General features: G+C 48.3%; 1 protein-coding gene across 1 annotated transcript in view; it reads left to right on the top strand.

Moving 5' to 3' along the window:
- The window catches only part of LOC147710017 (class I histocompatibility antigen, F10 alpha chain-like), a 237,703-nt gene that overhangs the window by 67,885 nt on the left and 153,758 nt on the right, over positions 1-16,060 (top strand). Inside the window, exons 2-3 of the mRNA XM_086920688.1 lie at positions 966-1,235; positions 2,287-2,559. Of these exons, the coding sequence (XP_086776814.1) occupies positions 966-1,235; positions 2,287-2,559 (543 nt within the window). The remainder of the gene's footprint in view (positions 1-965; positions 1,236-2,286; positions 2,560-16,060) is intronic.

The raw sequence follows: 16,060 nt of genomic DNA, 5'->3' as shown, positions 1-16,060 counted from the left end.
CTTTCCAGCACTATCATCCCCTGAATGTTGCTGGGCACACACACATCTCTGCAGCGAGTGCATTAACCGCCTCAGTTATCTTTCCAGCACTATTATCCCCTGAATGTTGCTGGGCACACACACATCTCTGCAGAAAGTGCATTAACCGCCAGAGTTATTTTTCCAGCACTATTATCCCCTGAATGTTATCCCTTGAATGTTGCTGGGCACACACACATCTCTGCAGCGAGTGCATTAACCGCCAGAGTTATCTTTCCAGCACTATTATCCACTGAATGTTGCTGGGCACACACACATCTCTGCAGCGAGTGCATTAACCGCCTCAGTTATCTTTCCAGCACTATTATCCCCTGAATGTTGCTGGGCACACACACATCTCTGCAGCGAGTGCATTAACCGCCAGAGTTATCTTTCCAGCACTACTATCCCCTGAATGTTGCTGGGCACACACACATCTCTGCAGCGAGTGCATTAACCGCCAGAGTTATCTTTCCAGCACTACTATCCCCTGAATGTTGCTGGGCACACACACATCTCTGCAGCGAGTGCATTAACCGCCTCAGTTATCTTTCCAGCACTACTATCCCCTGAATGTTGCTGGGCACACACACATCTCTGCAGCGAGTGCATTAACCGGCTCAGTTATCTTTCCAGCACTGTTATCCCCTGAATGTTGCTGGGCACACACACATCTCTGCAGCGAGTGCATTAACCGCCTCAGTTATCTTTCCAGCACTACTATCCCCTGAATGTTGCTGGGCACACACACATCTCTGCAGCGAGTGCATTAACCTCCTTTTATTATTTATAAGAGTGACATATACTGTGGGGGGGTACTGGACTGGGGGGGTGTCCTTGTAGTGCATGAGGTGGGTCAGTGTTGTGTGGGGGTGCGGAGGGAAAGCATTACATGTGGAGAGGGGTGCGTTCCCTCCTCTGACCCCCTGTCTCTCTCTCCCCCCCAGGCTCGCACTCCCTCAGGTACTTCGAGTCCTCCCTCTCGGGGCCCCTCCCCGGGGTCCCCTGGTACACCTACGTGGGGTACATGGATGATATCCCTATCTCCAGTTACACCAGTGAGAGCCACAGAGAGGAGCCCCGGGCCCCCTGGATGGAGGGGATCACCGCCGAGGACCCCCAGTACTGGGAGGTGCAGACGGAGATCAGCCGAGGATCGGAGCAGGTGCTCAAGGCCGATGTGAGGACCGCGATGCAGCGAGTCAACCAGACCCAGGGTGAGTGACAGGGGGGGGGCAGAGGGGGTGAGTGACACGGGGGAGGGGGGCAAAGGGGGTGAGTGACAGTGAGGGGGCATGTGGGGGGAGTGTGTCCAGGGAAGCGGGCCAACCGGAAGTGCGTGACACTGGGAGAGGGGGCCTCATGCAGACGGGGGTGAGGGGCATCTGGGTGTTGAGGGGGTTTGGAGGAACGGCAGGGAGGGGGGTCAAGCAGGGCTGTGGGTCGAACTTAACTGGGGGGGGGGGGAGGGGTGGAGACCCAGGACGAGTGAGGTGTGACAGGTCAGTGCTTTGGGGTGCGAGTGACTGCATAGGGGGTATCAGACGCAGTCACGCAAAACATTCTGAAGCGCAGAGGCTGTGAGGGGTGTTTGTGCCTGCGGCTGAGGGGTAACAAGACCCCCAAACTAGGGGCCTCTCTCCCTCAGACACACTCTGTGCTGCCCCCTCCCACGCCTCCCCCCCAGTGCCCCACAGTCCTCTCCCTCATTAGGGGGGCTTTATGAGAGTCTACGGTCTCTCTGGGCGTGAACATGACTGACCTTGTGCCCCCCCCTCAGGCCCTCATGACCCCCCCCCTCCCCACATGCTGTGGGTGGTATTTGGCTGAGCTCAGGTGATTGGCTTTGATGGAGTGAGGGGGCGGGAAGGATTTTCTTGGGTCCCCCCTCATTCTGTCCCCCCCTCCTCAGGCTCTCACTTCACCTCTGGTCTCCTGGATCGATCATTGCTGCCCCTCCCCCCCGCCCCCCCTCAGACAGCGTCTCCGCTGCTCTCCCGAGGGCTCCCCCATGTCCCCCCCTCAGCCCCCACTCTTTCTCCCCCCTCAAGTCCCACACGTGTCCCCTAGGATTCCGGGCGGTTCTTGTGTCCCCTCACTGCAGGGGCGGCTTTGGAAGGGGGTGCTGGTGATTGCCCCTCGTGCTCTCTACCCCTCCCTCACTCCCCCCTCATTCAATACATGTCCGGCTGTGAGATCCGGGCGGAGGGGGGGGAGGGGCGGAGGGGGTGGTAGTGTCTCTGCTCACCCTCTCCTCTCCCCCCTCAGGTCTCCACACGGTCCAGGTGATGTACGGCTGTGAGCTCCGGGAGGACGGCTCCGTGGGGGGGTTCCGTCAATACGCCTTTGACGGACACGACTTCATCAGCTTCGACAAGGACAGACAGACCTTCACAGCGGCCATGGATGCGGCCTGGATCACACAGGACCGATGGAACTCGGAGAGGAGCATCGCCCAGTATTGGAAGGGGTACCTGGAGGGGCGGTGCATCGAGGGTCTGAAGAAATACCTGAAGCTCGGGGCGGAGAGGCTGCAGGCAGGTGGGTTATGGGTAATTATACAGCGCTTACTGCCCCCACCAGGCGCTGAAGCGCATGTGTGGACAGAGACTGACACCCTGTACTGCAAGAAGACAGGGTTACTTACCCTCAGGGGGCGAGGTTTGTTTGCTGCCCCTCTCTGATCCGCTCCGCGCCCCTCCCCCCCATCTCGCCAACTCCAGTGTCCCCCCCCAGGGATGATACAAGGGGGTCTGGAGCAGTGTTACACACCGTGGGGGGCTTTGTACCCTGTATGAGGTCCGTGCTCTCACCCCCCCCTCCCCCAGCCCCCACTCCTTTCTTGGCGGAGGAAGTGTTTTTTATGTCACTTGTGCGTATTCTATACAGTGAAGGTACTTGAAGCGGAGTCTGCACCACCACCAACTGATCCCACTTAATTTGTATCCGTCCGCCGTCCGCAGAGATTCACAGAACTTTTTAATAACTTTTTCTGACTAGTATTGTTTATTCTACCTTTGACTTTGTTTTCTGTTCCGCGCTTCCTTTTACCGACACATCACTTCGGCTCTTCCATGTGAGCGCATGTGTGTCATGACTCTTGAAGCAGCTACCTGGCTCCACTGCACACTGCCCCCATCCTACCCCATTCCATTCTACCCAACTCTACCCCACTCCAGTCTACCCCAGCCTATCGAAGTCTACCCCACTCTACCCCAGTCTAACCCACTCGATCCAATCCACAACCACCCCAATCTACCCCACTCCATCCAATCCACCCCAACACACTCTACCCCACTTCTCTCTACCCTACCCCAATCTCCCTTACTCCAATCTATCCCACTCTACCTCTATACAATCTATCCAACCCAAACTACCCCACTCCACCCCATCAAACCCACTCGATCCAATCCACAACAACCCCAATCTACCCCACTCCATCCAATCCACCCCACCCACTCTACCACACTTCTCTCTACCCTACCCCAATCTCTCTTGCTCCAATCTACCCCACTCCATCCAATCCACCCCAACACACTCTACCCCACTTCTCTCTACCCTACCCCAATCTCCCTTACTCCAATCTATCCCACTCTACCTCTATACAATCTATCCAACCCAAACTACCCCACTCCACCCCATCAAACCCACTCGATCCAATCCACAACAACCCCAATCTACCCCACTCCATCCAATCCACCCCACCCACTCTACCACACTTCTCTCTACCCTACCCCAATCTCTCTTGCTCCAATCTACCCCACTCCATCCAATCCACCCCAACACACTCTACCCCACTTCTCTCTACCCTACCCCAATCTCCCTTACTCCAATCTATCCCACTCTACCTCTATACAATCTATCCAACCCAAACTACCCCACTCCACCCCATCAAACCCACTCGATCCAATCCACAACAACCCCAATCTACCCCACTCCATCCAATCCACCCCACCCACTCTACCACACTTCTCTCTACCCTACCCCAATCTCTCTTGCTCCTGGAGTTCTGGACTTTTTGGTTCCGTCCAGAGGTGTCAGGGAACAACACCCAAAGACCCCGGAGTTCCACCTGCCTTGGTGCGCAAATGAACAGAAACACGGGCTTCTCGATGGTGGCGTCAAAGACCAAAGGTTTATTACTGCAGGGACACAGAAATCACAGAATCTACACACGGGCAGAATCTAGGAGACTGTTCGATTTGTACATTGAGGGTTGCTCCTTTTATACCAAAAATTGTGCTTCAGGCAAATATTTCACATGTCAGTACATTCCCAAACCTTTGTGTCTTAAACAATAAATATTTGGCGTTACACAGGAACTGTCGATAATATCTGATGGCAAACATCACGAAGAGGGGTTCCCACTAGTCCATCACAATCCCTTGTCAATATTGCATTCAAGAGCCGGACCGCCTCATCGTAAAGTTCGTTACCTCCCCCTAATAAAGGCCCAGAAGGAAAGGAGCAGAGCCAGGTGCAGAAGATAGGAAAGCGGGATAAGAGATGTTTGTGGGTTGTAAATGGGCAAGACTACCGGCTTCGGCCGCCTAATCATGATCAGGACAATGGACAGGAAAACCAGTTCAGGTGGGCTGGCCTCGGGCAGAGGAGGCAGCCTTTGTCGAGTCATGCAGCTTCAGCGTGATCTGGTTTGAGGTGTACGTGTCATGTAAGAGGTGAATCTCCGGCTAAGACTACGTGTCCTTAATCAAAGTGGAGTGAATGAAGTGATCAGAGGCTATTGCATATGTGAGGGCAAGGAAACACAAAATGGCGGCCATGATCTAAGATGGATGCCGTGGGTAGATCAGAAATGTGTTCATAACAGGAGTGCTCTTGCTCGTATCGTAACGAAAACACCAGGATATGCTAAATGGATCATTTGCGGTTCGCTGATACTAATATTATGTATTTCCGACAAACTTGAAAACACGGGTTCAAATCGTCACGGAACCTCAGACCCTCCTTTTGCCCTTACATAGGCAATTACTCAGTCTATATCAGAGTCTAGTTCTATACTCATCAGGTCAGTGACATGTTGTTGTATCATCATCCTTTCTCGTGCCTTTTCTCCAAACGCAGGTGGTTTCCTAAAACAGGTTGCAGCACAAAGGCCACACAGGGCTGGACCACACTGGATAATCAGGCAGCATGAGAAGAGGAATACTAAGACGACACCAATGACCATTAGAACCTTCCATCCCCACGCTGAGATCAGAGTCCAAACCCACTCCATAAAGGACCAGTTTCCCTTGTCTACATGTATAGAGTCGGAAATCTTGTGTAGCTTAGAGATCGCCTCATAGACTGTTGGAGCATTATTAGGAATAAAGACACAGCAGCTCGATTGGATCATTCTGCATACCCCACCTCGGTCTGCAAGGATAACGTCTAAAACCATACGGTTTTGCAACGTCATGAGTCTATCCGCCTGAAGCTCAGCTGTTAGATTGCTAAGGGCACCAGCAGTTTCGGTAATAGTAGATTCAACTACCCGTGTTAGTTGACGTATGTTTCTACTATTGGCCATAGGTCCCCAGAACGGAAGGAAGCCTTTGAAAAAGTCTCCAGCTTCCTGACCAGCGGTATCTTCTTTGCTAAAGACACCTCTCGCTACTCTTGTTCTGTGGTAATCAGATGAAGCAGTGTATGTTGGAGGCAACAATCGAGCAATATAGCATGAACCTGAAAAGTCTGCAGGCAACCATGTATAAGCTCGATCTCGACAAATGAAATAGGTACCCCTAGCAGTGAGGAAGGCAGGGGAAGAGTTAGCCGGAAACACATAAGTCTCAACGCACTCACTCCTCCCTAACTGAGCTCTCGGATTTCTCCCATTACCTTGCAAACAGACCTGACCTCGGTGAGGTACGACCCAGATTGGAGTTGAGCTTTTACGCTTGCTTTCTCCTAAACTAAGGCGATACTCTGAAGTATTCCAACTCAAATACACTCGTAGTTCGTCCCTAGGGTATGATGGAGTATTATTGACATCCTTGATCATGTCAATAATTCCCTGGACTAAAGCTTTGTTGGCAGAGTTATATTTAGTGGAACGTGGTGGACGCGGAGGATAGGTCTCAAGGGCATAAGCAAAGATGGTTTGAAGGGCCTGAAATGATCCATTGTAGCTGAAAGGCAAAACCAGATAGGGAATACCTTTATCCATAGTGTGGGGTATCAAGCCACACACCCAGCAGTCTGTAGTGTTAACTACCAGTTGGTGTTGGTGCAAGAGCTGTACAAAAGTGTTGTTAATGAACTCTGTACGTCGTGCTTGCTCATGTTCAGGAAACGAGTGAAAAGAGTGTATAGAAGAAACAGTAGAAGTAACAGGATCAAGGGGAGGTACTGTAGTAACTGGCACAAAAATCAGATTTATACTAAAGACTATTCCACCCACCAATGTTGCTAAAATAATCAAAAATGTAACGGCACATTGCATCAAAAAGCATTTGCTACGAAGAATTTTGTACAGTCTGTTTCTGCGAACATAAATCACATTTTCTCGTTGCAGCGCAGGAAGCTCCATCTTCTACAATCCGCTCGCGACCACTGATGATGTGTATGTAGATGAAAATGCCTCTGTCAGCCCTGGGAGTTCCCAAAACCAACAGAAAGATCGACCTTGTGTCAGACCCCTGCAAATTCAAACTAGGCACACATCCACGACCCTACGGCTACCCAGACGGCAAGGCAATTTTAAAAACAATAAACAATAGCAAACTTCCTGGCTGAAAAGTAAAAGTTCAATATATATATATCAAAATTACAATATGCAGTTGCCTGCTTTATTAGTCCTTTTTATGGCTTCTAAGGTTGTATCTCTTCTTCGTTGGTACTGTCTGATCGGAAAATAGTGTATCACTAGCAGCTGTTGCAGAGTTTAAGTTCGCAGATAACAAAGTTTCTTCTGATGCTGGAGACAAATGTTCAATGTTCGAAGGAGTTTTCTCAGGAGGAGAGTCAGGTTTCAAAGTGTCAGAAATCAAATCGGCATCACTGAAAGGGATAAATTTCGGCGTGATTTCAGATTCGGAGGCACCAATTCTCTTCTTCACCCAGTTGTCATAAGGCAGCGGCAACGGAACACGCTTTACGTGAGAAGCATGAATCCAGTTCTTGCGGCCAGCAACACGTACGGCTGTCCTCGTTGCCAGCAGGACCTGGAAGGGGCCGATGTAGCGAGGCTGAAGATTCTTTGTCCTCGCGAAGTTCCTGACCACCACGTGGTCGCCGGGTTTCAGTTGATGCCCTGGACTCTCCGGAGGCTTTGGTAGTGCATCGAAAACCTGTTGATGAATAAGACTCAATTTAGCAGTCAAGTCGTAAAGGTAGTCTATCAACATAGGATATTCAATGGAGCAAAATTGTTTAGGCCTTGGCACACCCCAGACATTTGCCGGGCGGCCAAACACAATCTCGTATGGAGAAAGCCCTATTCTAGAATGCACTGTTGCTCTCGTTGATAACAAGGCCAAAGGAAGTGCGTCTGGCCAAGCCAACCCTGTGGATGCTTGAATTTTGGCTATTTTAAGCTTGAGGGTGCCATTGTAACCCTCGACTAAACCAGCTGACTGGGGATGGTTCGCACTATGAAATTTTTGTTTCAAACCTAGACCTGCACATACACTCTGCATAACTTTCCCTACAAACTCACTTCCGTTATCTGACCATACAATCCGTGGCATTCCAAATCTAGGGAAATATTCTTTGAGAAGAATTTTGGCAGTTGATAAGGCGGTATTGTCCTTCAGTGGGTATGCTTCTATCCACCTGGAAAAAGCACAAACCACCACCAGGACGTATTTCAAGTTATTACAGCGTTCCATGTGAATGAAATCTAACTGAATTACTTCAAAGGGGCAGGAAGGAGGAGCGAAGTGACCAGCTGGAGTTGGAGTTCCCTTGCCAGGGTTATGCATCAAGCACACCATACAATTTTTCACCACTCTCTCTGCACATTTACTGATCCCATCATTCTTCCAGACCGGAGCCAACATCTTACAGATGCCTTTAGAACTTATATGCGCTACTCCGTGCGCCATTGTCACTACTGCAAGCACATACGCATCCGGCAATATCCAACGTTGTTGCTCTGTCAAATCAATCCAACATCCATTCGAGTCCAACTTGCCCGTACCCTCTCTCCATACACGTTTCTCTTCCTCAGTTGCTTCTTTCTGAATCTCTTTCACACTTTCCATTGTATCTTCACACATCCCAGACTCAGCGATCCATCTTGCAGACGTTGCAACATACATTCTACTCATCACATCTCTAGCTGTCTGTTTAGCAATTTCATCAGCAAAAGCATTCCCACGCCCAACATCATCCGTGATTGCTTTATGAGCACTGCACTTCACAATCGCAACTTCAGTCGGCAAGGTTAGAGATTCCAACAAGTCGTTAACTAGCTGACCATGTTGAATCTTAGTCCCATGGGACGTAATGAAACCTCTTTCTCTCCACAACCGGCCAAAACTATGGGCCACGCCAAATGCGTACTGACTATCTGTGAACACATTCACTCTCTTTCCCTCAGCTAAAACACATGCTCTCGTTAGAGCTATTAATTCTGCAGCTTGGGCAGAATTCTGACTCACTCTTGCAGTCTCCACAATCGTCTTCAAAGTCGTCACCGCGTAAGCAGCAGTCACATCACCATTCTCCAATTTAAAACATGACCCGTCCACATATAGCGTACCATCCGGATCGGGTAACGGAGTATCTTTAAGGTCAATTCGTCCTTTTGTCTCTTCCTCCGTTTTAAAATAGCAGTCATGTGGCTCAGAATCACTCGACTCTAGATCAGTCGGCAACAGTGTTGCTGGATTCAATACATTACATCTTTTGATCTGAATATGACTCGCTAGTAGTGTCAGTTCGTAACCAGATAATCTCGCACTGGTAAGGTGTTGTGTCTTCGTTCGGTTCATGAGTGTATCCACTGCATGAGGAACCATGACCACTAGCATGTTGTTCATCACCAAACCAGCAGATTGCCGAATGGAAGCCGCAGCTGCCGCTGTAGCCCTCAAACAACTAGGCAACGCTCTAGCTACCGGATCTAATGTTGATGAGAAATACGCACAAGGGCGTTGTTTATCACCAAACTTCTGTGTCAGGACACTCAACGCGCAACCTTCTCTCTCGTGAACATAGAGCGTGAATGGTTTACTGTAATCAGGTGTACCCAATACAGGAGCTGAACACAAGGCTTTTCGTAATTCAGTGAAACTTTCTTGACATTCATCAGACCATGGCACCGGACTCGGAACATTTTTCCCAGTCAAAGCTACCAGTGGTTTCGCTAAAAGAGAAAAATTTGGAATCCACTGCCTACAGTAAGAGGTAATACCTAAAAAGGCACGTACTTCTCTCTGTGTGCATGGAACACTCATTTGCGTAATTGCTTTTATTCTCTCTGGGGTCAACTTCCTTCCCTCCTTTGACAAGAGATGACCTAGGTAGGTCACTTCTTGGCAGCAGTATTGCATCTTGGAAGGTGATACTTTGTGATTCAAATCAGACAAATGATGTAACAACGATACTGTAGCTGCTTTGCAAGTTTCCTTGTCATCGGCAGCCACTAAAAGGTCATCTACGTATTGTACTAGGGCAGAACCTGGAGGAAGGACAAAAGAATCTAGCTGACTTTTTAATGCTTGACTGTAAATAGATGGACTCTCACAGTAGCCTTGTGGAGCGCGTTTAAATCTGAAACTTCGACCTCCTAGACAGAAGCCAAAAATATCCCTGCTTTCCTCGGCTATCGGAATGCTGAAAAAGGCATTCTTCAAGTCGATGACTGAGAACCAATTGGCTGTAGCAGGAATCAATGTTAACAAGGCAGTAATGTCTGGAACCACAGGAAACTGCGGAACCACAATCTTATTAACTTCTCTAAGATCTATGACAAACCTATATACTGGAGGCTTCGTAGGATCAGTTCGTTTCAGAATTGGCAATACAGGACTATTACAAACATTTCCTCTAGTTTCTTCAACCACACCTTTCTTAATCAAATCTTGCACAATCAATAAAAGTGCACGTTCTCCTTCACTCGATATTTTATATTGGGGAATTCTGGGAAATTTTACATTTGCTTTCAAAGTTACTACATACGGTGGTATTTCCAAAAGGCCTACATCATTAGGACCAGTCGCCCAAAGAGAATTAGGGAGTGAGCGCAGCTCTGGCGGGAGTGCGTCCATTGACAAGTACATCGGAGAAGTTAGTCTTTTACCCAAAGTAAGCTGTACTCCATCCGGAGAACAGTACAATGTCGCATATAGTCGTTTTAACAAATCTAAAGCAAGCAGATTTTCATTACAACCTGTCGTCAAAATCAAGGGTGCTTTCAATTGGCATGGTCCAACAGAAATAGACAAAGGATTAGATATCGGGTTGTAAACAGGGGCGCCTGAAAAACCTACGGAAACATTTGTTGAGCCAGACAAAGGTGCGCCAGGGAGTTTCGCATGAATTATAGAACTTTTTGCGGCACCAGTATCCAACAGAAACGGTTCGACTACACCTGATGTTGCTACTGCGACATAAGGCCCACTCTGATCCACTGGAACTGATACTACTCCCTCTCTCTGTCCATGGCTGTCCTAGTACCCATTTTGCTGGAATCCCTCATCAACTTCACAATAATCCTCAACAAGATATTGCTGAGATCTATTCTGTTGAGCTGACTGTACGTTTCGTTGATCAAAGTGATTGGAGGGACGATCATTCGTTTGCGGAGGCATAGCACCTCGCCCTCGACCTCTAGAATTCTGCGCATAACCACCACGACCTCTCTGAGCTGCTGCTGCATTGTTTTGCGCTAAAATCGGACATTCATTCTTGTAGTGACCCTCTTTCTTACAGTACGCACACTGATTCCACTGATATTGAGGCCTGGTTGAATTATAATCTGTCCTTTGATACGAATTCTGTTGCATATTAGTCTGGTTCGTGCGAGGCGGATACGCCTGCTGTAAAAGGACTTTAGTCTTTAAATCTTTCGTTTTCTTGTCTGATTTCTCTTTTTCCTCTTTATCCCTATTTTCGTAGTACTGTGCAGTCGCAAGTATTTGCGCAGTCGTGGAAACAGCCCACGCACTCTCTGAATCCTTTAATTTATTGCATAATTCAGGCAACAAATTATGCACAAATTTATCGACAAACAATCTCTGTCCTCCTTCAGTGCTCATATCCTGACCACTATGGTCTACAAAAGTCTCTTCGAACCTCGTGAAGAAGTCGGAGACACTTTCGTCTTTCTTTTGCTTGCATGCGGATAATTTATCCCAATTAACACGCAACGCAGGCATCAGAGTCTTCATTAAGTCAATTATTCTACCAGGAAGATTAGCAATTAGGGGTTCGGGTTTTGCACCACCCGTTTGCTGACCATCTGCTGCAGTGATAGCTGCCCAATCACCACCTAAAGCAGCCTGATGATCCTCTCTACGAATTTTAGCCCACACTGGTTGTGGAACTACATTGCCAAATAACATGTCGATGTCTGCTAGGTTCATTATACAAGCCTCAACTGTCTGTGTTAATTCTTTGTAATATCCGGCCGGATTCTTACGCGGATCTGGTAAGGCCTGTTTCACTGCTAGCACTTCTGCTCGCTTCCATGGAATGTGTATCCACACTCGTTGGAACTGTGCTGGAGCAGCTGCAATACCTGCATTATCATCACGTTGTATTGCTTCGCGCCAGATTGGAGGAACCTCCCTCATAGGATATTGGCGACTTAGCTTCATTTTACCTTTCTCTAAATCTCTCGGCGAACGAAGAGATGGATCATTCCTAAAACTCAAAATAAGTTCCATCGCTTCTTTTATATTATCACCCACTATCATTCCTGCAGCAAACTCTTTTTGCACCTTAATTAAATCCTCCAAGTCTGATTCGACATCATCTTCTTCTATTTCCTCACGTAACAACGAGCACATCTCATCAAAGACGTATCGTTGCGTTGGTTCCTTCCACTGCATAAACGTATCTAATACATCTCTCGTATTATACCTTCTAACTTTCGTAATCCATCTGAGAGCCGTGGAATCTAAAACTCCCCGTTCTTCAGTACTTGGTAGCTGACTACGTCTCTGAACTGAATCAGAAGTGGGAGTCTTAATTAAGGATTTATATAGAGGAGACAGAATATTAGCAACAGAATCAGTTATTTTTCGACGTACAGAAAGTGGAGTTAACATACTCGCAGACGTAGAGAACACAGTAGAGGTAGGAACAGATTGCGAAGCAGTAGGAGTATCGATGAAAATAGTTTGTGAAGTAGTAGGTGTAAGCGAGACAGATACAGGTATAGAAGTCGGCAACCCAGGAAAAGGAGGAGCCGTAGGAACATTCACATTAACCACAGGAGGTACAGGAACTAGATTCTGAGGAACAAGAACACCAGGTTGTCCAGCAACCGGCAATTGAACATTCGGTACAAGTTGGGCCGCAGCACCTTGTGCGTACGGTGGAGGTGAACGTAACAGATAAGACAACAGAGGATCGTTTTCGGGATCCTCCAGTATCTTAGCTGTTTTCGATGGCAAGGCAGGGTAGCACTTGTCAATCGCTAAATTATGCTCTCTAATTGCTACGTCTATAGCCTTTTCGCACTCATTATCTTGCAGTTGTTTAGTTGCTTGCTCTAGAGTTAACTCCTCTTGCTCTTTTTGTTCTTTCTTCAACCTTTTCATTTCTCTCTGTTTAGATTCTTTTCGCCAGTAACGGAAAGAATCAAACATTGCCGGCCGGGCTTTCTTACTAAACAATTTCGCTTCTAAATTATCAGGGATCTCGGGTTCAAAACTACCATGTAGTGGCCAACTAAGGACACCATCCTTCTTACAATAACGAACCCACACCTCGTTATAGGATATAGGACCCACTCCTAATTTGCAATATATGTCATAAAGGGGAGTCCCAATCGGAGGAACCAGACAGGAATCCTCCAATCGTGAGTCACGGTTGCAACCAAAACAAGACAACATTTTCCGACTTACCATTTTCAGTCTGGAACACAAAACAAACAAAACACGAAACAGATATGTGCACTCGAACCAAGAACTTAGGCCTACCAAAACCAAACTAATGTATCGATACCCAAACTGAACCAAATAGATTATCGTAACCAGAACAACTAGTGATAATCTTACGAAACCAAACCAAACCAAGAACCGATCAAGGATTTTTAACAATCCTCACAAAGTAACCAGCTAGCTATCACTAAATACTTAACTGAGGCACTGAAGACGTCACCAAGGAGAAACCCGTCACGTTTCGCTGTACTAAGGCTGCACCTCGGGTCCAAGACAGGGCGACGGTCAAGGCAACGGCCCACTGCAGCCGTCCTGAACGGGAACCCTCGTGGAAGAGAACTTCAGGGCCACTTTTGCGATATGCCGGGATCGATGAAGTGGGGCGCCTCCCTCGGAAATCTTCACACGAAGCTTCTCGAACTCTTCAGCTTTTGGACCGGTACCGAATGACGTCGCCCCACGTTGGGCGCCAATTGGAGTTCTGGACTTTTTGGTTCCGTCCAGAGGTGTCAGGGAACAACACCCAAAGACCCCGGAGTTCCACCTGCCTTGGTGCGCAAATGAACAGAAACACGGGCTTCTCGATGGTGGCGTCAAAGACCAAAGGTTTATTACTGCAGGGACACAGAAATCACAGAATCTACACACGGGCAGAATCTAGGAGACTGTTCGATTTGTACATTGAGGGTTGCTCCTTTTATACCAAAAATTGTGCTTCAGGCAAATATTTCACATGTCAGTACATTCCCAAACCTTTGTGTCTTAAACAATAAATATTTGGCGTTACACAGGAACTGTCGATAATATCTGATGGCAAACATCACGAAGAGGGGTTCCCACTAGTCCATCACAATCCCTTGTCAATATTGCATTCAAGAGCCGGACCGCCTCATCGTAAAGTTCGTTACCTCCCCCTAATAAAGGCCCAGAAGGAAAGGAGCAGAGCCAGGTGCAGAAGATAGGAAAGCGGGATAAGAGATGTTTGTGGGTTGTAAATGGGCAAGACTACCGGCTTCGGCCGCCTAATCATGATCAGGACAATGGACAGGAAAACCAGTTCAGGTGGGCTGGCCTCGGGCAGTGGAGGCAGCCTTTGTCGAGTCATGCAGCTTCAGCGTGATCTGGTTTGAGGTGTACGTGTCATGTAAGAGGTGAATCTCGGGCTAAGACTACGTGTCCTTAATCAAAGTGGAGTGAATGAAGTGATCAGAGGCTATTGCATATGTGAGGGCAAGGAAACACAAAATGGCGGCCATGATCTAAGATGGATGCCGTGGGTAGATCAGAAATGTGTTCATAACAGGAGTGCTCTTGCTCGTATCGTAACGAAAACACCAGGATATGCTAAATGGATCATTTGCGGTTCGCTGATACTAATATTATGTATTTCCGACAAACTTGAAAACACGGGTTCAAATCGTCACGGAACCTCACTCCAATCTACCCCACTCCATCCAATCCACCCCAACACACTCTACCCCACTTCTCTCTACCCTACCCCAATCTCCCTTACTCCAATCTATCCCACTCTACCTCTATACAATCTATCCAACCCAAACTACCCCACTCCACCCCATCAAACCCACTCGATCCAATCCACAACAACCCCAATCTACCCCACTCCATCCAATCCACCCCACCCACTCTACCACACTTCTCTCTACCCTACCCCAATCTCTCTTGCTCCAATCTACCCCACTCCATCCAATCCACCCCAACACACTCTACCCCACTTCTCTCTACCCTACCCCAATCTCCCTTACTCCAATCTATCCCACTCTACCTCTATACAATCTATCCAACCCAAACTACCCCACTCCACCCCATCAAACCCACTCGATCCAATCCACAACAACCCCAATCTACCCCACTCCATCCAATCCACCCCACCCACTCTACCACACTTCTCTCTACCCTACCCCAATCTCTCTTGCTCCAATCTACCCCACTCCATCCATTCCACCCCAACACACTCTACCACACTTCTCTTTACCCAACCCCAATCTACCTTACTCCAATCTACCCCACTCCACCCCACTCTACCCCACTCCATTCTACCCAACTCCAGTCTACCCCACTCTACCTCTTTACAATCTACCCCTCTGAAATCTACCCCACTCCACCCCAGTCTACCCCACTATATTCTTCCCGACTCCAATCTACCCCACTGCACCCAATCTAACCCACTCCAATCTACCCCACTCCAGTCTACCCCAATCTACCCAACTCTACTGCACTTCTCTCTACCCTACCCCAATCTCCCTTACTCCAACCTACCCCACTCCATTCAATCCACCCCACCCCACTCTACTACACTTCTCTCTACCCTACCCCAATCTACCTTACTCCAATCGACCACACTCCATTCTACCCAACTCCAGTCTACCCCACTCCACCCCAGTCTACCCCACTCCATCCAATCCACCCCACCCCAATCTACCCCACTCTACCACACTTCTCTCTACCCTACCCCAATCTACCTTACTCCAATCTGCCCCACTGTATTCTACCCGACTCCAATCTACCCCACTGCATTCTACCCAACTCGACCCCACTCCAATCTACCCCACTACATTGTACCCGACTCCAATCTACCCCACTACATTCTACCCAACTCCAATCTACCCCACTCCATCCGACTCCAATCTACCCCACTGTACCCAATCTACCCTACTCCATTCTACCCAACTCCAATCTACCCCACTCCATTCTACCGAACTTTACCCCACTCCAATCTACCCCACTACATTCTACCCAACTCCAATCTACCAGACTGTACCCAATCTAACCCGCTCCAATCTACTCCACTCCATTCTTCCCAACTCTACCCCACTTCAATCTACCCCACTACATTCTACCCAACTCAAATCTAACTTACTACATTCTGCCCAACTCAAATCTACCCCACTGTACCCAATCTACCCTACTCCATTCTACCCAACTCCAATCTACCCCACTCCATTCTACCTAACTCTACCCCA

The sequence above is a fragment of the Lissotriton vulgaris genome, chromosome 5 (genome assembly GCF_964263255.1).
Source record: "Lissotriton vulgaris chromosome 5, aLisVul1.2, whole genome shotgun sequence".
Lineage (NCBI taxonomy): Eukaryota > Metazoa > Chordata > Amphibia > Caudata > Salamandridae > Lissotriton > Lissotriton vulgaris.
This window is presented reverse-complemented; position numbering and strand designations above follow the sequence as displayed.